General features: G+C 42.9%; 1 protein-coding gene across 1 annotated transcript in view; it reads left to right on the plus strand.

Annotated features, from left to right (window-relative positions):
* The window catches only part of COX10 (cytochrome c oxidase assembly factor heme A:farnesyltransferase COX10), a 108,470-nt gene that overhangs the window by 63,696 nt on the left and 21,979 nt on the right, over window positions 1–22,795 (plus strand). Inside the window, exon 5 of the mRNA XM_068977994.1 lies at window positions 17,887–17,957. Coding sequence (XP_068834095.1) covers window positions 17,887–17,957 — 71 coding nt within the window. The remainder of the gene's footprint in view (window positions 1–17,886; window positions 17,958–22,795) is intronic.

Raw genomic sequence — 22,795 nt, forward strand, 5'->3', positions numbered from 1 at the left:
TTTGTGTGCAGCAGTTTCTTTTTCAGATACGACAGAAAAATGAGGTGTGACTTACGCACTTGACCTTTGAGTAATAAGCGTCCTTTCAAGGAAAGACTGGGTAATTACATAGACATCTTTCTAGACGTTTCTCTTGCTGTTAACCCAAACGTCTAGATTTGCTTTCATGCATTACCAGTCTGCTTCACCCTCTTTTTTGCAGTTGTCTTGGCTGCAACTGTATACTGATATTTTCAGAAAATTTCTCACCCTAAGGCCCAGTTGAGTCTTTGGTTGTTTGACTGCTGTACTTACTTGTTTTCTTGATATGTGCATGTGAAAACTTAGAGTGAATCTCCTCCTTCAAAACACAGTTTTGCCAGGGTGGTCCCTTTTTTGTAATTATCTTATTTATGAGGTTAGCAGAACAAGATGTCTACCTTGACTCACAATGTTAGGAATTAATTTAGGAATTAATTATAGTGAAAGAAAAAAGAGAAAAACATGCATGACTGTAGCCTGTTCATATAGATATTTGCAGGTGCTGATGGCTTCATTTTCACAATCAGTGCTTTATTAACTTAAGCCTTTTTATAAAGTTGTAAAGTTTAGTTTATATCCTATGTTGAAATTTTTTTTTAATCAGTGAAAAGACACATGTGGTGATTAACAACTAAATAGGTAAATATGCCTTTGTTTTCTTTTGTTTTTCTCTCTTTTTTAAATTGTTTTACATAATGTTAGTGAGAACACTGGAAGGCAGGCCCTCTTAGTGCTGTGGAGAATGTAAATTGGGACAATCTTTCTGGAGGGAAATTTTGGTAGTTTAAAATTGTTTAAAATGTATATTTTCTTCAACCAAGAAAGTCTATTTCTAGAACTGTTTTAAAGTAAATTATCAAGATACCTGCAAATATGATATGTATTAAAATCTGTTGGACATGATTTCAACATACAAAATGGACTCAGTTAAATTATGTTTTATCCATATAATGGCATACTGTGAATATTGTAAAAGTCAGCATTTCCAACGGAGAAGGCAATGGCACCCCACTCCAGTACTCTTGCCTGGAAAATGCCATGGATGGAGGAGCCTGGTGGGCTGTAGTCCATGGGGTCGCTAAGAGTCAGACACGACTGAGCGACTTCACTTTCTCTTTTCACCTTCATGCACTGGTGAAGGAAATGGCAACCCACTCCAGTGTTCTTGCCTGGAGAATCCCAGGGACGGGGGAGCCTGGTGGGCTGCCGTCTATGGGGTCACACAGAGTCAGACACGACTGAAGCGACTTAGCAGCAGCAGCAGCAGCATTTCCAAATAACACTTAATAACATGTGAAGTTTGTGAGTATTATAAAACAAATATTAGATTATTAGAGTGAACACAATACATGTATGTCTGACTGGTAGATCCAAAAGTATTTATAGCCTTTAACCTAGTGATTTTCCTCTTGGAAATGAATATATGCAAAGCAGAAGTAAACAATTAACACTTCTTTTAAATTATTGAGCAGAGTTAAGGAGAATGAAAATAATTCTCCCTGCAAGAGTTACCATATATTTAATGTTTTAATACAGAAAATCTTAAGGATAGCGTTAAGAGTGTGATTAGGAGTCTGATGCACGTTTATCTATAGACTGTGAGAGCTTTCTAAAGCAAATCACTTTAAAATAAATGAGTGAATGTAGGAAAAACTAAATAGCATTAAGGTAGACTGGAAAGGCCATGCTCTGGATGTCTGAGGACAGGGGGATTTGAGTCCTGACATTCCGGGCAGTGGGGCGGAGGGGGAATTTTTCAGTCCAATATTGGGAAATCACCGCTATTTTCAGCTGTCAAGTACAGTTTATGTCTAGATTCATCAGCATGTTCTTAAATAAATTACTTATATTTCTGGGTTTTTTTTCACTCCATGCAAAACCTACAGTTTTGTGATTTTTATCAGACAGAGCTCTTTAATTCCAAGCCCTTCTTGAATAACAGAGACATTCAAAACATTTCTTTAACATATTTCTTCAACCTAGCAATATTACTACGTTATTGTTTAGCCGCTAAGTCATGTCCCACTCTTTTGTGACCCCATGAGCTGTCCATGGGATTTTCCAGGCAAGAATACTGGAGTGAGTTGCCATTTCCTTCTCCAGAGGATCTTCCTGACCCAGGAATGGAACCCATGGCTCCTGCCAAATCTCTTACATCACAGGCAGGTTCTTTACTCTTGAGCCACCAGGGAAGCCCTTTACTACATTAAAATAAACTAAATCACAATTCTCTTATTTCAGTTCTTTCAAGTATTTCATACAGTGATGACCATCAAAGGGACGCACATGAATAAAATTTCCTTTCAGTTCAGTTCAGTCGCTCAGTTGTGTCTGACTCTTTGCAACCCCATGGACTGCAGCATGCCAGGCCTCCCTGTCTATCACTAACTCCTGGAATTTACTCAAACTCATGTCCATTGAGTCAGTGATGCCATCCAACCGTCTCATCCTCTGTTGTCCCCTTCTCCTCCTGACTTCAATCTTTCCCAGCACTAGGGTCTTTTCAAATGAGTCAGTTCTTTGCATCAGGTGGCCAAAGTATTGGAGTTTCAGCTTTCACATCAGTCCTTCCGATGAATATTCAGGACTGATCTCCTTTAGGATGAACTGGTTGGATCTCCTTGCAGTTCAAGGGACTCTCAAGAGTCTTCTCCAACACCACAGTTCAAAAGCATCAATTCTTCGGCGCTCAGCCTTCTTCACAGTCCAACTCTCACATCCATACATGACCACAGGAAAAACCATAGCCTTGACTAGACAGACCTTAGTCGGCAAAGTAATGTCTTTGCTTTTGAATATACTGTCTAGGTTGGTCATAACTTTTCTTCCAAGGAGTAAGCGTCTTTTAATTTCATGGCTGCAGTCACCATCTGCAGTGATTTTGGAGCCCCCAAAAATAAAGTCTGACACTGTTTCCACTGTTTCCCTATCTATTTCCCATGAAGTAATGGGACCAGATGCCATGATCTTCGTTTTCTGAATGTTGAGTTTTAAGCTAACCTTTTCACTCTCCTCTTTCACTTTCATCAATAGGCTTTTTAGTTCCTCTTCACTTTCTGCCATAAGGGTGGTGTCATCTGCATATCTGAGGTGATTGATATTTCTCCCGGCAATCTTGATTCCAGCTTGTGCTTCTTCCAGCCCAGAGTTTCTCATGATGTACTCTGCATATAAGTTAAATAAGCAGGGTAACAATATACAGCCTTGATGTACTCCTTTTCCTATTTGGAACCAGTCTGTTGTTCCATGTCCAGTTCTAACTGTTGCTTCCTGACCTGCATACAGGTTTCTCAAGAGGCAGATCAGGTGGTCTGGTATTCCCATCTCTTTAAGAATTTTCCATAGTTTGTGGTGATCCACAGTCAAAGGCTTTGGCATAGTCAATAAAGCAGAAATAGATGTTTTTCTGGAACTCTCTTGCTTTTTCAATGATCCAGTGGATGTTGGCAGTTTGATCTCTGGTTCCTCTGCCTTTTCTAAAACCAGCTTGAACATCTGGAAGTTCACAATTCACATACTCTTGAAGCCTAGCTTAGAGAATTTTGAGCATTACTTTAGAAAGGCATATTTATCGGTTTATAGCTCTTGTCTAATCTTTTTCAATACACATACATAGGCATTATACTATATATGGCATGTCATAATTTTTTCTCTTAATACCAAATCATGAACTTCCCATGTTACTAAATATTATTTGCTTTTAAAAGGTTTTTTTTAATCAATTTTGTATGTTAACGCTGTTTTATAAATAAAGTAAAATTTGCATTAACTAAGCCCACATTGTTGGATATTGGAATTGTGTCCAATAATTTATAACTGATTCCACTGCAAGTGAGCATATCTTTGGTTCTTTTTGAAAAGAATAAGATCATTTGAAATGTAGTCTCCAGATTATTGTGTTATACCCCTAATGACAACCACCATATTGGTGGCAAGAAATATTACTTTAGGTTCTTATTTCTTACTTGTGAAGGGTTAGCCCAACCATTCTTAAGCAGTAGCTGGGCAAGTGAACATAGGCTTTTTAAAAAAATATTTTATTAGAATATAGTTGCTTTACAATGTTGTGTTAGTTTCTGCTGTACAGCTTAGTGAATCAGCTATACACATAAATATATTTCCTCTTTTGGGATTTCCTTCCCACTTAGATCACTGCAGAATATTCGGTAGAGTTCCCTGGGCTATACAGTATGTTCTCATTAGTTACCTATTTAATACATAGTATCGATAGTGTAAATATTTAATACATAGATATGGATAGTATCAATCCCAATCTCTCAATCCAGCCCATCTCCCTCCTTCCCCCTTGGTATCCATACATTTGTTCTCTATGTCTGGGTCTCTGTTTCTGCTTTGCAAATAAGTTCATCTGTTCTATTTTTCTTGATTGCACTTATAAGTGATATACAATATTTTAAACATAAACCTTTGCTAAAAGTTCTCAGGAATCTTGTACCCCAGTCCTGGTAGGCCAGATTTTGGACGTACCAGTCCTGAGGCTCAGAGTCTTTCCTCCCCCTGAACCTGACTTTCAGCAATGATCATCTGCATTTCTGTGAATCTTAACATGCTGCCTCTTATAAAATTATAAATTAAGGATCTTAGGGTTGGATGGTATCACCAACTCAATGGACATGAGTTTGAGCAAACTCCAGGAGATGGTGAAGGACAGGGAAGCCTGGCATGCTTCAGTCCATGGGGTCACAAAGAGTCGGACATGACTTGGCGTTTGATCTGGAGCCAGGGTCTCTGTCTCAGCACCTTAGAACCTCCTCATCCCTGGGGTGTGTCCTGCTTAGTCCTCCAGTGCTGAATGGCATGTAGGACCATGACTGAGCACAGGGACTCAGCCTGCCCGGTTTCAAATCCAAGCCTTACAACCTCGGTTAATTCCTTGTCTGGGCCTCAGTTACCTCATCTTTCGAAGGAACACAGTGGTAATACTTACCTAACAGAGATAAGGTTTGGGCTTTCCCTGGCGGTTCAGTGGTTAAGACTTCACCTTCCAATGCAGGGGGTATGTGTTTGATTAATCAAGACTTCAAAAACAATCCATAATTTTAAAAAATATATTTTAAAAAGAAGATGGGGAGGGTGGGGGATGGGATAAGACAATGCACAAAACACTGAGCCCAGGCGTGGAAATAGTAAACCCCCTGTGAGTGACAGCCACTAATGGGACATTATTCCTGATTCATTCAGAATAAGTCAGTGCATTGCTTTAGCCTTATCAGTGTTAAGAAGGCACTATCCCATTGTTGTTCTGTGTTTGCTTGTCTGTTACAGACATTTGGTTATGAAACCTACTATAGGTCTTCACCTGCCTCGGGTTGTGACTGGTTATTATGAGAAGCTAACATTTGAATGAACCCTCTCAAGATTAGCCAGGATCTGTCAATTATTTCTTTCATAACAAATTTAAAGAATGTTTCAAATGGAATTACCTATCTATCTTTGTAGTGTCTAAACAAGACAGTGGTTTTTTTGAAAGTAAAATAAATTACATAGTGATTACAGGCTTAGATATTTTGTTCCTCAGCATCACAGCTCAAAGTGGGAAACTGCAGGTGTGCACACGTGAGGCTTTCTGTTGACACCTAGAGGAATCCCTCTGTCGCCTCTAATATTTAATATTGGAAAGCGTTTCGGCTTGTAGTCCTAGCTTGCTGGTCTCAGTGTCTGTAAATTCTTGAGCAAATTAGAGCATGCTGTAAAAGTAAAAACTAAAAATTCTGAGAAATATGGCCTTAGCAAGTTACAGCCATGAATAAACAAAGCTATGGAAAATATAATTTAAAGAAGAGTTCTTAAAAGTGAAGAAACCTTTTCTAAAAGGAGCTTCTTCTCTAAGTCTGTTTGACCTGCCATGTTTATAAAGACTTTCTCCCTCAAACTGACCTTCAAAATCATTTGTGATGAAACTTCTACGAATCTAATGTGTTTTGGAAAACCTAAAAGATTTAATGTGGTTGGGAAAATGTAACGTAACATTTAATTTTTAAAAAATATTCCCAGACCATCTGCAAATCTTTTTAAACGTAGCCACATGTATCTGTATAGTTTATTCTCTGTGCTTATTATTTTTCTCATTATTATAATAAAAACAAAATTTGGAAAATAGCAAAAACCCATAGACCCAGCACTGTTAGTGTTTGAAGCATTTTTCCGGACTGTTAAGAGTCTTAATTATCATTTTTAATGACCGCCTGATAGTCCATAAAGCTGTCTTACCACATTTTAACCATTTCTTTAGTTCTCCTGCAGTGTTTGTCTGTTAGAAGCAACTGCAGCAGACACTTAAAAAATATTTATTCATTATTTACTTATTTTGGCTGCATCGGGTCCTAGTCATGGCATCTTTTGTTGCAGCTCTCGGGCTTAGTTACCCGTGGCATCTGGGATCTTAGTTCTCTGAACAGGGATCGAGCCAGTGTCCCCCCTGCATTGGGAGGTGGATTCTTAACCACTGGACCACTAGGAAAGTCCCCATTTAAAATTTCATCATGTAGTTTTCTCCTCTGCTTCTAGATCATTTCCTTAATATGTTGTTTCAGAAGTGGAAATTATTAAAAACGAACTAAAGTCATTAAGTTTTGAGTTCCTTTACTGCCCTTCGTAAGAATGTTTTTTCTTTTTTAAGTGATATTGAAATAATATATTCTTATTTTCATGTTCCTGTTTGTTTTTGTTTTAATTTCAAGCATTTTATATTCTTAATAGTAATTTCATTGACATCTTATGAAGCAATACAAGATTTAGATTATTCAATATTACGTAATATGTGTGACCAGTAACCTTCAGCCAGCCTGTTCATTTAATTGCAATATTACATCTGATCTCTTGGTTGGATAGCTTTCAAAATCTTGATTTATGATGGTAATTTTCTTAAAAAAAAAAAAAAACTTCTAATAGAATTTATTTTAATTTTTAAAAATTAAAAATGTTTGTCAGTATGATAAATAAAATGATGTCTCAAATATATTTGATTATAAGAGCTATCATTTTGAAAAATATGTTAGTATAAACTAGATTCTGCTTTATTTCTGTTCCTCATACATTCTTCGACGAATTGATATGCAGATATTGCCTAGGATCTTTAACCCTAATTGTAAGTCATAGTGCTGACTTATCAGTTAAGGATCAGTTGACAAAATCTCAACCCTTTCTTCCAAGAATGACTTGTCTTGTTAATTTGTATTATCCCTGTAAAGACTGCCTTTTAAAGAATGAGAAGTATGTTAGTCACGTCTCATTGAGGAATAAAAGTCACTGTCAACTGATAAACTAAAATAAATGTCTTAATGGTTAGATAATTTGGCAGACTGTCTTTTATAAAGACACTTATTATCTAACATTGATTTTTTATCATTATAGACTTAATGATAAAAGGTCTGTTTACCTTTCCATTTGTTGTGGATTTTGAGGGGGTGGCCGTGGCTGTTGTTACTTACTATTAATATTTTATCCTGGCACATAAATGTAGGCTTTCGGTACCTCACAGGAGAGAAGCAGTACCTGATATGGAAGGTTTTTTAAAATATAGGAGAATTGTGGTCCATTTGGTATTTCTAAAGTAAAATCTCTGGTTGAATGTGCATTCAAAGAAGTTCTTACATGTTTTATGTGTAAAGTGTGACCCTGGGTACTGGTTAGCATTTGCCTGGTGCCAGCGCCTCGTCATTTGCTGTTGTGCCCATCGCCACATGGAGGCTTCCTTCTGCTACTGTCCCGCATCACCAGCAGTAAAGAGGGAAGGACACACATCTCTTAGAAAACCTGCCCTCCCGTGTGCCATGCCAAGTCCCTTCCTTCAGTCATATCTGACTCTTTACACCTCTGTGGATGGTAGCCCACCAGGCTCCTCTATCCATGGGATTTCTGCAAGAATACTGGAGTGGGTTGCCATGCCCTCCTCCAGGGGATCTTCCAGACCCAGGGGTCGAACCTCTGTCTCTTACATCTCCTGCAATGGCAGGCAGGTTCTTTACCACTAGGCCCCCTAGGAAGCCCTCCCACAAGAGTGTGTTTAAAAAGAAACTGGAAAGAAAGGTGGTCATTAAAATCAAAACCTTTTCTTAATAAGTGTTTCATTAAGACATTAATGCTCTTAGAAAACTAGATTGCCACTTCACACAGATAGTTGTGCAAACATAGAGAAGCATGTATATTCCCGATATTCTAAGAATTGCCTCTGAGGCAGTGATACAGACAGAAAATACATGGAAATCATCAGTTACAGTTCTTTAAGGACTGGGATTTGATGGCTGATAAGTGGTTTCGCCATTCATCTAAGCTGCATAATCATACTAATAAATTCACGGACACTAGTCAACTACTGTAATTCATGGGCATTTTTAAATGTTTGCCCACTTTCTGGGATTACATTAGTATTTAACAGAAAGGTTAGGCATATTTAAGTTCTCTATATGCTGTGTTTAATTAAGTTAAAACTTTTAAAAAGTTTTCATTGAAAAACACAAAATGAACCTCAGAACTCTATTCTACCTTTTCTTCCTAGAAACTCTGAGTAATCTGGAATTTTTATCCACATATTTTAGAAAAGGAAGCATGTATTCCTAGTCTGCTTTTAACAGGAGGGCTGAAGTTGTTCTATTACAGATGGAAAGCTTTTCTTCTGTGGATCCACCACTGTGTTGTTTCTGGGTCATTCGGTAAGGTGGTCAGTGCACGTGTTCTGCTCTCAGAAAATAGAAACCATGTTGCATCACTAGTTTTTGTTTAGCTCCTCAGGAAAGAAGTTATATATACTTCAATTTTTGAGGGCCCTGGGAAGTTACCCAATATCCCATCCTTGTGCATTACAGCTGTCTTACCCTACCAAAAGGATTTTCAGCCGTTTCCTGTCTTTCAGCAGAGGAACCATAGGCCCAAGTCTGTGCTGAGATATATATTCTGAATATATCAGACACAGAATTGAGGCATGTCCAGTCATCAGACTGAAAGAAAAGCAGTGCAAATAGAGGAACAGAAAAGATTGTGAAAAGCTGTCTAAAGTGTTCCACTTAGTGATGACTTATACATATAACACCTGTGTTCCCTGCTTAAGGCTTTGAAAATGCCCCAGTATATTTTATGTGCTGTTTTATTTTTTTGATACAAGTATTTTATCTCTGTTACTATTTTGATGTAATAGTCATTGTTTTTATTCACCATTCCAGTTTTTTTTTCTCTTTCACTTAAGTTCCTAAAGAAGCACATTTTGTAATATACCAGCTTTCAACAAAGACTTGCAGAAGCTTATTTAAAAATAACTTTAGCTAATTGGCAGGAGACTATTTGAGAATGATCTGGAAAAATGGACAGCAGAGAAGCTTTACTGAAGTTGAAATGCAACTGTGATGGTACCCCCATCGCAGAATCTCAGTGACAGAAGGAAACAGGGTCATTCAAGAGAGTTTCGAGTCACTTTGCTTAAGATAATATAGTAAGTAAAGTAGTTGCTTACTCACAGACATTTCCCTTTGCACCCTCTAGGATCTGAAGTTCAAAAAATAAACTGTAATCTTAGAAGAAATGTGTTACTCTTCTAACACATTATTGAACATTTACAGAAAGCACATGTAACCATTTTTTTTTAAGGTATACATTCTCTGATAGGCAAAATGAATGAGATGTATTTTTCCCCATTCCCCTGGCCTCCTCCTCTCCAGACCCCCACCCGCCTTGGGTGTCTGGAGTAATACGATGATTAAACCAACAGGTGCCCGGGTGCTGGCGCGGGCTGGCTCTGGGCCACATCCAGTCAGTTGAGATTCTGTGTCACTCCAGGTTTCGGCGTATCGCCGTGTCCTCACTGGAGAAGGGATCACCCAGTTGAAATACATACTGCAACCCCTCAGGGATTAAGTGTATTTCCTTCGCTTTATAGTTCAGAATTTTACAGTTTCTTTGTTTGGAGCGTCTCAGATGGCTTAATGATTTCTCTGGCTCCCACCCCCCGACCCCGCTGGGACCAGATGTTATTATGGCAGCATCTGAGCCTTTGCAGATTGGCCAGTCTTATTGCTCAACTTGTGATACCACCTTTTCTTGTTGAGTATCATCATTCTTCTGCTTCTTCCTCTATAGACAAAGGTGATCTTACTTATTTCTTGCCTTTTAAAATGTTCATCTTCTATGCTTTAGGTGGCATTTAAACTCTGTATAGTATTTTAGGGGACTATTTCAGAGGTCAGAATGTTGTCATATTATCACCATTAATGGTTTCCGTGAACATGCCTGTTTTTTTAATAGTTGTGGAGGAATCCGCAAGAATTTATTAACTTGCTAGTCTTATGTCCTCATTAGATTAGGATGAAGTATCACTAGTTGAGGAAAAGTTTTATTTTTAATCTGTGAAATCTGAGTTCAAAGGTGGGCTTAAAGAGAATACGTGCAATTTAGTCTGTTCACATAAGTCTCCTTTAGTGGACATTCATGCATTTATTTGTTTATTGTTCTCCAAAACTGACCATCAGAATTAACTATTTTAAAAATGGTTTCTGCAAAGACAGGATTATGGTCCTTGGCAGCTGTTAGAATAGAAATTCCTTGGAGCTTATTGGGAGATTTCTGGAGGATTCTTAACCTTGCCATGGACACCTCCTGCTACTAATCGTGCTGGCTAAGACGAGGGCCCCAGACTTCACGTCATGTTAGAGACCATCTCCTTTCGTTTCCAAATGCTCACCTTGTCCTCACATCAGCTGATGGCGTCAGGAGATGTGCGGGGTTGGAGGAAATGAAGCACGTTTAGCTGTGGATAGGAACGATGCAGCCAGAAGATGCAGACCAGGTGTGCGATAGGGAGAGGGCTGACACGTGGGATAGGTGTCCTGGGAGGTGGGAGGGAATGGGGTCACCAGCCCAGGTGGGGGGAAGCCGGAGGTTGCATGTGGGTTGAGAATGCATCCTGCCAAGTCACTTCAGTTGTGTCCGACTCTATTCAACCCTCTGGACTGCGGCCAGTAAGTCTCCTCTGTCCATGGGGAGGGTTGAGAGTGAACCAGACTAAAAACCAACTCTGGAGAGGAGCAGAGCCAGGGTGCTAGAGAGGTCAAAGGGGATGGCCTGGGAGTGAGTGGTACAAGCCCCTTTGACGCTGGTGACTGTGAACTTGTAGTGAATCCTTATGGTCCTGTGGGTGGTTGTTGGGCAGAGCTCCACAGCTGAGGTCATACAGAACACCAGAATGAAGGGCAGACCCCTGCCCCAAGTCCTGCACTGATGACGGATGCGGCCTGGCAACAACGATGGGTCCCTGCAGAGAAACGTGGGAGACTGTGGAAGAACTGACAGCAAACCAAGGACCCAACAAGCAGTTCAGACCCTGAGAGCAGAGCATGTCAGGGGAAGAAAAGAGAAGGTTGGAGGAGGTAAAGGGGCCAGAGCTTCTGTGAAGGCCTTTCCATGCCATGTGTGAGCGCTGAACTTGACTCGTGGGCAGGAGGGAGCCATGGAGAGTTTTGTGCTGGGAACTAGAATAATCAGGTCTATACCTGAAAAGATGGTGTTGACTATTGTGTTTGAAATTGATGGGGGGGCGGGGAGTGGTCAATATTGCAGACAGGAAGTGTTGGGAGGTGTTGTAATCTAGGCCAGATGATAAAATAGTTGCCTGAATGAAAGAAGTGGCACAGAGGATGGGGAAATGGGTGTCCCTGGAAATATTTAGGATCCACTTTTCACCCTATGGTTCTTTCTGGGGGGAACAAGGTTCACTTTGTTGGCTAAGGCTTCACTATTACGGGCTTTATACTGGATGAAAGTGAAGTCACTCAGTCATATCTGACTCTTTGCGACCCCATGGACTGTAGCCTACCAGGCTTCTCAGTCCATGGGATTTTCCAGGCAAGAGTACTGGAGTGGGTTGCTATTGCCTTCTCTAGGGGATCTTCCCAACCCAGGGATCGAACCCAGGTCTCCCCTATTGTAGGCAGATGCTTTACCCTCTGAGCCACCAAGGAAGCCCTGGATACTGGATACGTTTGGTAATTCTTTATTGGTTAATCTAAAGAGAGTCTGTTCAAGTTTTGTATTTGTCTCATGTAGGTAAAATTTTTTATTAATTTTTCCCCCTAAGTAGAAAATACATATTCTTTATAGACAGTTGTAAGATACAAAAAGAGTAGTCACCTCTCCATCCTCTCTACCCAGTTGTAAATATTTCTGTGTACTTTCCTTCCATCTTTTTTCAGAAAACAGTGTTATAAATTGAGAGCCCTCTGGTAGGAGAAAGGGTTGACCTAGAACACCATTTCTGAAGCTCCTGAAAACCAGTGTGACTTTTTGAGTTTTCTTTTACTCACGGGATGTGGTCATTTAAGGCTCTAATAAGTGTTATGTGACCTTTTGGGGTGAAGCCTTAAAACACAGCTTAATGAATGATGGCTTGAGTAGCAGATTTGGAGGAGAACTTTGCCCCAGTCAGCATGTATGAACACACACACCTTATTTCACATACCTCATGGGGAAGAATCAATGGCAACAGTGAGTCCCACTTAGTTTGTTGATTCTTGGTGCGGCAGTGGGACACTGGTACCAACCAGCGAGCCAGGCTGAGCGCATGTCTTAACTGACTTGCGAGCTGCGAGCAGTAGTATGTGAGACTCTGCTGGATAAGGTGCCCCTCTGAGGACTTTAGCTTATTTATTTAACATCCCTTTTAACTAGGTCTGAGACGTTATCTTGAACCTGGGAGGCTTTGGGCCGTCTTGGAATGACAAACACTTGTTGACAGCTTTGAGAAGATGGATGGAAAAACAAACTCCAACAAGGTTCATGCATTTGTCTTTCTTTTGAGACTTTAGAAGAACATCGCCCCCGTTATTCAGCATAGAGAAAGAAAAAAGTTGCACCTCGTTATCGAAGTCACTATTTCCTGAGCCTGACTTAAGGACAGCTCTAGAATATGTCTACTTTTTGCATAACGTTTAATTAATCAGAGTGGGAATAGGAAATTCATCACATGGGCCGAGTTATATTTCTCCCCACTCTTGGTGCCTATTTCATTTTAGCTCACAAAAATTCAGTAGTATCTTATGTATGTAATTATCTGTTAGAAGAGCTAATAGGTATGTTTTATATCAGAGCAACATCTCTTTGGAGTAATAATAATTATCTACTAATGTAAAAAGCATGGTATAATAGAAAAGTGAGGATCTCATGTTTATTGTTGCTGTTTAATCACTCAGTTGTGTCCAGCTCTTTGCGACCTCACAGACCGCCAGCCAGGCTCCTTTGTCCATGGGATTTCCCAAGCAAGATTACTGGAGCTAGTTGCCATCTCCTTCTCCAGGGGATCTTCCTGACCCAGAGATCAAACCCGCATCTCCTGAACTGCAGGCAGATTCTTTACCACTGAGCTAACCAGGGAAGCCCATGTTAGACATCTGATAAATATTTATCTATTGGTATAATAGTGACTTGTATCTACATGTGGCTATGACGAGGAAAAAATGATCCATTTACCACTCTATTAAATAAACAGAACTATTGATTCCCAAACTGATTCTGAGACAAGATTAATATAAATTGTTTATTACATTTCTATTGATTAATGCTTCTCAGTCTTAAACTAGGACAAATGTGGGCAAGTTATTTTATAGTTATGTCATGTGAAATGAAATGATTTGGGGCTGTTAGCTTTGCAGTGAGTTAGAGATAATTTCACTGCATCTGTCTACCATCTTCCTGTTTTCTCCGGTGATAGCATTTGTCTTGGAGAAGGCAGTCCTCGTCATTTGAGTGGGGGACTGTGTCTTTGTGTCTCTCCACCTGCTCCCTCCCTGTGGTCACATCACCCCCTTGTCCCTGGAATTCATGGCCATGGTGGTTCTGGACTTCTGTTTTGGAGCTGTCAGGAAATCAGCTTTTCTGCTGGGGTCAACTAGGAGCTTGAGCGTCTAGGGTTGCCAGGGCCATTTTGCTTCCTGGAAGACCTCTGCATGGGGGAGCACCCAGAGGAGACTTGAGAGATGGAAAGAGCCAGAATCACAGCGGTACCTGTGGCGCCAGACTCAGAAATTCCTAAAGCAGGCACAGCCCCATTATAGGACGTAAAGGCCCGTTTTTCTCTGAGCTGGTTTCGGTTGTGTTTCTGCCATTTGCAACCCCAAGAGTGTGCCTCGTAGAACAGCTCCTGGGATCGTGGAGGGCAGGATATGGGGAGGAGCATCTGAGAGATGGGAAAGTGGATGGTGGGGTCAGGACCCTGAGTAAGAGGGGAGATTTTTGATGAAAGGAGTTCCAAAAGGTTGATGGGTTTTTATAAGGGAGAGACTGGGACAAAAACTTATATTGGAAATGAACATAATAAGCAGAAAAGAAGTTGTTTGCTGAGGGAAAAGCACATATCATTCCCTCCTGGACAATGCAACTGCTCTCATGTTTGATGTCCTTACAGTCTTCCTCTGTTGGGACGTTGAAATTAAAGGGATAGACCCATATTGGGTTGGCTTAAGCTGGAGATCCCCTGGAGGAGGGCATGGCAACCCACTCCAGTATTCTTGCCTGGAGAATCCCATGGACAGAGGAGCCTGGCGGGCTACAGTCCATAGGGTCACAAAGAGTCGGACGCAACTGAGTGACTTAGCAGGCATGTGTGCAAGGCTAGAAAAGGTGGAGATGGAGCCTTGGAGGTAATGGATCCAAAGCGTCAGTGTGGGACCTCTCCTCCGTTTCCATTTATCCTGCTCTGTGGCCACAGGCAACCCAGGAGTGGGGAGGACATACTTTCCTGGGCTTTTGGTTTGTTAAATCCCCATGCAGAGACTGTTTGAATCAGATCCCCTCTCAGTAAACCAGCTACTGTGTCCAGATGTGGGGTAAAGCACGGGGTGACACGGCCATTTGTGACCTAATGACTGGAGCCTTCAGAGGAGGGGCCTGGGCTGAGTGGTTGTCCACGTGCATTTCCCGAAGTAGCGAACCACTGCGGGCATTATTCAAAGCAGGGAGGATGCATGAAAAAGTCAGTGAACAGTATGTTTTAAGGGCTGGTAAGACTGCATTGGTATTTTAGTTTCACCATCAGTTGTAGGAGTTTTACTTCTCTGGCTCCAAGTAGTTGGAGCCAACTTAAACGATAATAACATTATGAAAGGGTGATAAAGCGCGGGGGGCAGTGTGGAGCGGGGCGCGGAATGTGAGTGGATGAAGCTAGGTCTATGTTCTAAAATGCTTAAATGTCTCACCTGAAGATACACTGCTTTATGTTCTGGGAACATGGCTTCAATAGCCAGACCACAGCCGTGACCCCAACTGAAAAGCGTTACAGAAAATGCATGAAAAGCAGCATAATGAGCTCTGATCCATGGTGCTGGGAGGACTTGTCGATCCCTCCCTGGAAGGACCCGAAGGTCTTGGTTAGCTGCTGTTTCTACCCAGATGTTGCTTGTCCTGATACATTTCAGCATCCATGAGAGTCAGAAGCTGGTGCCAAGTTGTGGCACACTGGGGTTCAGTCGCTGCGTCCTAGACCTCAGTTCCCATCTCTGGATGGCTGACTTGCCAGGAACATAGAAACAATAACATCTCTTTTTCATCCACATGAAATTTTTCAGTAGAATTCCTGAACTGAGTGTGTGTGTGGGTGCGTGTGCACTGACACTCGAGAACTGCCAAGAAAGTTATTTTCACAGGAGTTTCTGTGTTATATTGGATAACACTTTACCCATATTTAAATAACATGATTTGTAATTGGAATCCTCATTAGTCCTGTGAAATCAAATTAATAGGTCATGAAGGAAAGATTATTAGAAATACTTAGAGAATGTGTTTGAATACTGAGGGAGGGAAGGAAGGTGAGCAGACGGCATGTGTGTAACTTGAACTCCTTCAATAGGAAATATAGCCTCTCACAGGCAAAGAATTTTTTAACACTTGTAAATCATTTCAAAGTGTAACTCACTCTACAAATAGATTTACCTTCAGGGATGGTTTATTTACTCTGTCATTTATTGAGCGCCTATTTGTATAGCTCTCTTTGACTTTAAGGATGATAAATTCGCGAGTCTTAGGAAGCCTGTCACTGAGATCATAGATAAGGTGGACAAATTGAACAGTTTCATTGTGTTGTCGTTTAGTCAGTCAGTTGTGTCTGACTCTTTGCAACCCCATGGGCTGTAGCCCGCCAGGCTCCTCTGTCCGTGGGATTCCCCCGGCAAGAATACTGGATTGGGTAGCCATTCCCTTCTCCAAGGGGATCTTCCCAACCCAGGGATCAAACCCACAACTCCTGCATGGCAGGTAGATTCTTTGCCACTGAGCCACCATTAACTACTTTTTTAAACAGTGGCCCTGTTGAAAGTAGTAGAGAAGAGGTCTGTATCAGTTAAGGTTTGATCAGGATGCGGTACTGTGAGCAATATGAGGGTCTACCATAGGGGTTAGGCCTGGTGCAGATCCTGGTAAGGATGCTGTCGGCTGGTGCAACCCTGGGTGGGATGCAGGCCTTGTATCTGGTGCTGGGCCTGGGGAAGGCAGAAGAAAGCAGACAGGAGTGATCCAGAATCCGCAGGAGGGTCCCAAATGTAGGAGAGCAAACTGGACCACGGTGTCCGTTTCCTGCTGCTTTCACACCTGCACCTTTGATGGGGCAGGTGACCTGCAGGAGAGCGGCGCACTTGGCCATGGAGCAGCACACAGACGTGGCCCAAGGTCACGAGGCATATGAGCTCGGGCGTGGGGTGCAGCCCGGGGAGGTCCAGCAGGAGCCAGGGCAGCTGCAGGCCCAGTGTCCCTCAGGGCCAGCAGTGCGAGCCGACGGGCCCCAGCTGCTGTGTGTAGCCACTGTCATGCCTGACCTCACACCAGCTTTGCAGGTGTAAACATGGCCGCTCCCGCATTCCCACCTTCCAGGTGCTTCTGCAGGTGCCCCAGACTAGATCTGGGAGGACGGGGCATCTGGGCGGCCTCATTCCCGGTGAGCTGAATGGACACGGCACTGACCCCTCAGGGCTCGCCCTGGTCAGCCTGGTGCTCGACACACCCTTCAGTCATACTTCCAGATAAGGTGATGGCAAAATAATTGTATTAATAAACGGGATTAAATTCTCCCCTTTACAACCAACAAGTCACTGATAGACTCCTTGAAAGAGGAGGCAAAGCCCCTTTATTCATCTCTAGGGCATGTTCATGTCTCTCCCAGCTGAGTCGCTGTAATCCTGTAGCACAAGAGTGAAGACTATTAACATATATTCAGTGATAAGAAATGGGAGGCTTCCCTGGTGGCTCAGTGGTAAAGAATCGACCTGCCAAGCAGGAGACACAGGTTCGATCCCTGGGTCCGGAAGATCCCCTGGGGAAAGGAATGGCAACCCACTCCAGTAGTAAAAGGCAAAACTGAGAAACAACCCCAGTATTCAGCACATGAATGGATGTACAGCTGAGTCATGGTCTCCCTCTATCCTTTATAACTTCAATACTGAAACGTGAGAGTAAATGCTGTTGACATTTATTCAGCGGTAGGAGAATGGGAGACGATTAAATGCTTTTGTACAGCCCCATCTGACTTCTTATTAATATTTCCTTCAGACCTGGCCTTTGACTCCAGCAGCCCATTTTCCGAGGTCAGCTGATTCTTGCTTGATTCAGTCTTCAGGATGCGTGAAAGATTCTGAAAGTGTGTACTGCACTAATGCTGTAAACCTGAAACAGTGGCTTTGAAGAACACAACCATGTATTTAACCCGTGTTTTTCAGTTACTGCATGTTCCAGACAGAGAGCTTTTCTCTCAAGAGTACCAGGAGTATTTGCGGTATCAAAATTAAAATGAAATTTGCTGTGGAAAAAACTGTAGAACTAAAGCAGAAGGAAAATAACTATTTCATGCTGTATTTAATTCTTTTTTCAATCTTTTTGCAGTTTTTTGAGGTTCCGTTTGATTCAAACATGAACAGGACAAAGAACAGACCTCTGGTTCGTGGACAGATCAGGTAAAGTCATGAATGTCTGTCTCTTCCATGTTACAAAATGTTCCATTGTGCATCCGTCCCAAATCATTTCCCTGTATTTTAAAAAATATTTATGTATTTATTTGGCTGCATCAGGTCTTGATTGTGTCCTGCGGGATCTTTCCTTGTGGTGGTCTGACTCTGTCACGGTGGCACGTGGGCTTAGTGGCTGCACAGTGTGTGGGACCTTAGGTCTCTGATCAGGGATGGAACCCTGGTCCCCTGCATTGCAAGGCAGATTCTTCACCCCTGGACCACCAGGGAAGTCCCCTTTTCCCTGTATTTTGCCTTGAGCAGTAAAGTGAGAAGAATACTGCCGTGCCCCACCCCCACCCCTCACCCCCATCCCTGACCTCAGGACCACAGCCAAAGTCCACACCTGTGTCATCAGCGTGAAGACAGAAGGGCATCCACCCCTCCGGACATAGAACCCTCTTGGCTTTCCACCTCTCGCCTCTGCAAAGTTGTCTTGGAGGCAGGTTCTCTGAGGGCCCAGCCCTGTAAATACAGACTTTTTTATTTTTTTCCCTCTTAATTTAACTCAGCCATCCTCAAATTTCAGTGGACCTAGTCACTGTTTCCCAAAACTGTACACACATAAGCCCATGTGTCTATTATGGTGACTTCAGGCAATCACGAAGGATGACTCTGAGTGGAATCTACTTCTGCCTTAGGCTGACCTACATGGGCTGAGTGGATGCGGCTCGAAGCGTCTTGAGAAAGTCCTCCCGGGGTTTCGTTCGCCAGACTTTGTGCTCAGGCCTTGCTTTTTACTGAGCTACTGTTTGTCTCTGACACTTCAGATATTGGAAAAACTGACCCTGAATACATACTTGATAAACAAGGCATATTGAGATAACGGGCTAGTTTTGAAGTAGTTACGGTAAAAGCACACCCTTTACATCTTAGGCCACAAAAAAATTTCTCTAACATTTTTGAGAATCAAAGGGAAAAAAATCTTTACAGCTAAAATGCCATTTCATGGCCATAAACATCCATGACATTGCATTATCCTTTGCTTTGTTTTCCCAAGGAGAATACAGAGGACAGCACTTTTAACTATCTGTCAGTTACCTACATAAAATGCCAATTCTGCGTGTCTAAAATTTTTAAGGTTAAAAAAAAAAGCGTTAACTATTTGGGAGAAGACTGCTTCTTAAGTCTTTAGCAGAAAGGAGAAGTGTTTTTATATTAAGATGACATGTGTGAATCCCTCCTCACTCTCGAAGGGCCAGTTGTCAGTCTCTCTGGAGGTCTCGTCCAGAGAGCAGTAATTGCAGGTGACTGGTTCAACTTCCTGTGGAAACACTGGACCCCGAGGCCCTCTGCCTTTTACTCTGGCTCCGGGCCTCTATGGCAGGATTATCTATCAGAGTCTTTAATGGCTCGGGGGCCACTTGATGAACTTGAGTAGAGTGTCCTCCACATCACTGAGGAAGCATTCCTGAGGCCCGAGGCTGGACCGGAGTCTCGGAGCATTTGGTAGAGAGCTTGGCGTCTGCGTCCGAGGACATCTGGAGAGAGGAGCTCCGGGGTCAGGACGGCGCTCATACCCCCAGGATCAGCTCCTCCCTGCAGACTTGACCTCTGTTAACTGGGGGCCACACCCCCTCATCTGTGCCTCTGAGGCTGAGCATCAGCATGGCCAAGGCTGTGCCCAGGGGACCAGGGCTCTGGAGCCTGGATGACGCCAGGGGAAGGGGGGCAATGTGGGGGGAGCGGGCAAAATCAAGACGGAGGTTGACGCCCGGGGCCGCCCGTTCTTCTCTTGTTTTACGCCCTTACAAGTATCGTCCTTCCTTCTTGTCACTTACCTGTCACGCACGCGTCCAATGTCCGTGTGATGAAGCTCTGAGTTTTGCTTGCAGCACTGATCCTAACTGGATAAAGAGGACTCTGTGGTTTTTAAGTGGCAGAGGGGAGGGGTCAGAGGATGAGGAGTGGTCCAGAGTGCATGTCCTCAGAAACTCCTCCTCAGATAGCCCTTGTTTCTTCCGGGAGGATGGGACCAGGTGTCGTCCACCGCAGGTTGTCACCACCAGAGTCTGACACCTGTTTTTGGCAGCTGGGAACCCCATTTCTGCCTTCTGATCCCCAAGCTCAGGACCTGGAGAGCAGCTTGCAGAGGGCGGGTCCTCGGCTCAGCCTCCCTGGGCCTTCAAGCGCTTCTGCCAGCCCTACCACTCCATTGGGTCCTTCCGCTCTGACTTCAGATCTGGATGAGCAGTCCTTCTGTCCCAGAGAGGAGCCTGTTCAGTCTGCTGCTCCATCTGGTTTTTCTTTTCTTCTCCTCTTTTTACCACCAGTCTTCTAGAAGGCGTGGTCCCCTCATCCCTTCCACCCTTGTGTCCAGGCTACTGTTTGCTTCCACCTCATTCCTCTGCATGTTGGGTCTTCAAGCCCCGAGCGTGCGTGCTAAGTCACTTCAGTTGTGTCTGACTCTGTGCAACCCTATAGACATAGCCCACTAGGCTCCTCTGTCCATGGGATTCTCCTGGCAAGAATACTGGAGTGGGTTGCCATGCCCTCCTCCAGGGGATCTTTCTGAACCAGTGATCGAACCCTTGTCTTTTATGTCTCCTGCATTGGCAGGCAGGTTCCTTACCACTAGTGCCATCTGGGAAGCCCCTTCAAACCCTGCTTCCACTTAAACTGACTCATCATCGAACTAGGAACCTCACCCTTGACCCCCAGGCCTGCTGGCCGAGTCCTCTGTGTCAGGTCCAAGACCCGGTGAGAGAAGGTTTGCTGGCTGAGCCCCAGTTCAGTGCCCAGGGCCACGGGCAAGGCATGGAGGACAGTTAAGCATGGGTCGGAGTCTCACGGAGGGGTAGTACCCAGGCACTCCTACACGGCTGCTTTATCCAGCAGCCTGCGCTTCCCTTGGCCCTGATTCTACTTGGTCTCCTTCTAACTGGGGTCCGCTCCCCGACCCAGAGCACCCTCTGTATGCCCCAGTCCTCTGATTCAGAGTCAGAGCCTCGGGGAGGGTTTCTGAGCGGTGATGTCAGGTCACGGACCTGCGCATCCTCTCATTGTCCTCCTGGACCTGGCCGCTCTTCTGTAGGAGCATTTCCTGGTTCTAGTTGGGGTTTTCTGTCTTCTCTTCACTCTCCTGTTAGTTTTCAGACAGAACAGAGATATACGTCTTTCTCTAACTTGAAGTCCTACAGACTCATATTTCTAAGATATATATATATGTAGCTTGTGTATTTTTTTTCTAAGCAATAACCTTTTTTCCTGGTCTCTTCTAACTAAAATTAATCATAAGGATGTCAAGACCAAATGTTTCTCTGTGTTTTAGAATTAAATAATTCCCTTGTTTAATTCAATTCATTAAGACTGTATTGATTACCTAGTGTGGACCCAGCGCTGTCAGTTTTATTGTTAAATCATGCTCAAAAGGCCTTGAATCTGGGTGGAAAAATTATGCCACATGCATAAAGTGCTTAGCAGATGAGATGGGGCAGCCCATAAACATGGATCAAGGGAAATGGAATGAATTGGTACAAACGAGAAGTTCTCTGGGAGGTCAGAAAGGGAAGTCTCAGATAAAGACCAGCTGGGCAGTGAAAGCTCCCTGAAGAAATCAGACATGGGCTGGGCCTTCTCAGTTATTTTCATTCCGTCTCCTTTGAATTACCCATTTTCCAGCTCCCTCACGTTGACAGGGAAAGAATACATGTCAGCGTTACTTTTCCCAACTTAATGGATCCAACGAGAGTGATCCAGAACCTGTAAGCTTTAGGTGTGGGCTGTGAGCGGAGAGATGGAGCGATAAGAGCAGAGAGGAAGGTTATTCTTCGAGGGGATAAATTAAAACACTCGGAATTCGGGGCAGCCCATACCTGGTTGTGAAATGAGTGATGAAGATTGAGTTTTCGAAGTGAAATGAATGGATTGTTTAGTTGGCATTATTAACTTCAAGAACGAGGTTTAGCCAAAGTATTATAGGGATTTACAGGAGACATTTTTCACATTTACTGAAGGTTTTACCAGTAAGCACTTAAGCAAATGTAAACATTTAGCGGGCTGCAGGGGACCTGGGAATGTTATTCATCCCCCTGTCACGCTGGTCTAGTAGACACATACGGCCCGGGTGAAGCTCTGCAGGATCCGGGTGGTTATGATTAGTCTCTCGGTGTGTATACACTGCAAATGTAATAAGAGCATAGACATTTTATAAGTGTAGAAATTTCTTTTCCTTTAGTGTTCACCAGTCATTAAAAGAAAGAACAGATTTGGTCTCAACTTAAAGAACAGTGGTGCTAATGTCCAGAAAATAAAATAAAATAACATTTCCTTAAAATAAAATCATTCCATCTTGCCGAGCCATAGTAGGAAGAAGAGGCAGAAGAAAGTCTGTTTTCATATCATCACTCAGAATCATCACAGTGGGTGGATGAGAGGGCCAAGGGTGTCTCCTAATCTCTCTCTCTTTCTCTCATTGTCATAAGAAGGAAGAGTGCATTCATGACTTTTTGGAAGCATCGTGAGTTGTCAATATTTGTTGACAGCAATCCTGGGATGGGAGATCCTTTGGGCCCCAGGCCCCTGTTTACAACCAGAAAATGCCCACAATATTCTAAGAACCATGAATATGAAGAGTTAACTATCACATCACAGTTACACAGCCAATCCCTTGCAGTCATATGAGAAATAAATCATAGGAGCAAACACCTTTATTAATACCTGGAATCATTTGGTCTAACCTCCTGTCACTTCACTTCCTCTCTTTTCAAATGTGCTATGCTAAGTCGCTTCAGTTGTGTCTAACTCTCTGCAACCCCATGCACTGCTGCCAGGCTCCTCTGTCCATG

Source organism: Capricornis sumatraensis, chromosome 8 (genome assembly GCF_032405125.1).
Source record: "Capricornis sumatraensis isolate serow.1 chromosome 8, serow.2, whole genome shotgun sequence".
Classification (NCBI taxonomy): Eukaryota; Metazoa; Chordata; class Mammalia; order Artiodactyla; family Bovidae; genus Capricornis; species Capricornis sumatraensis.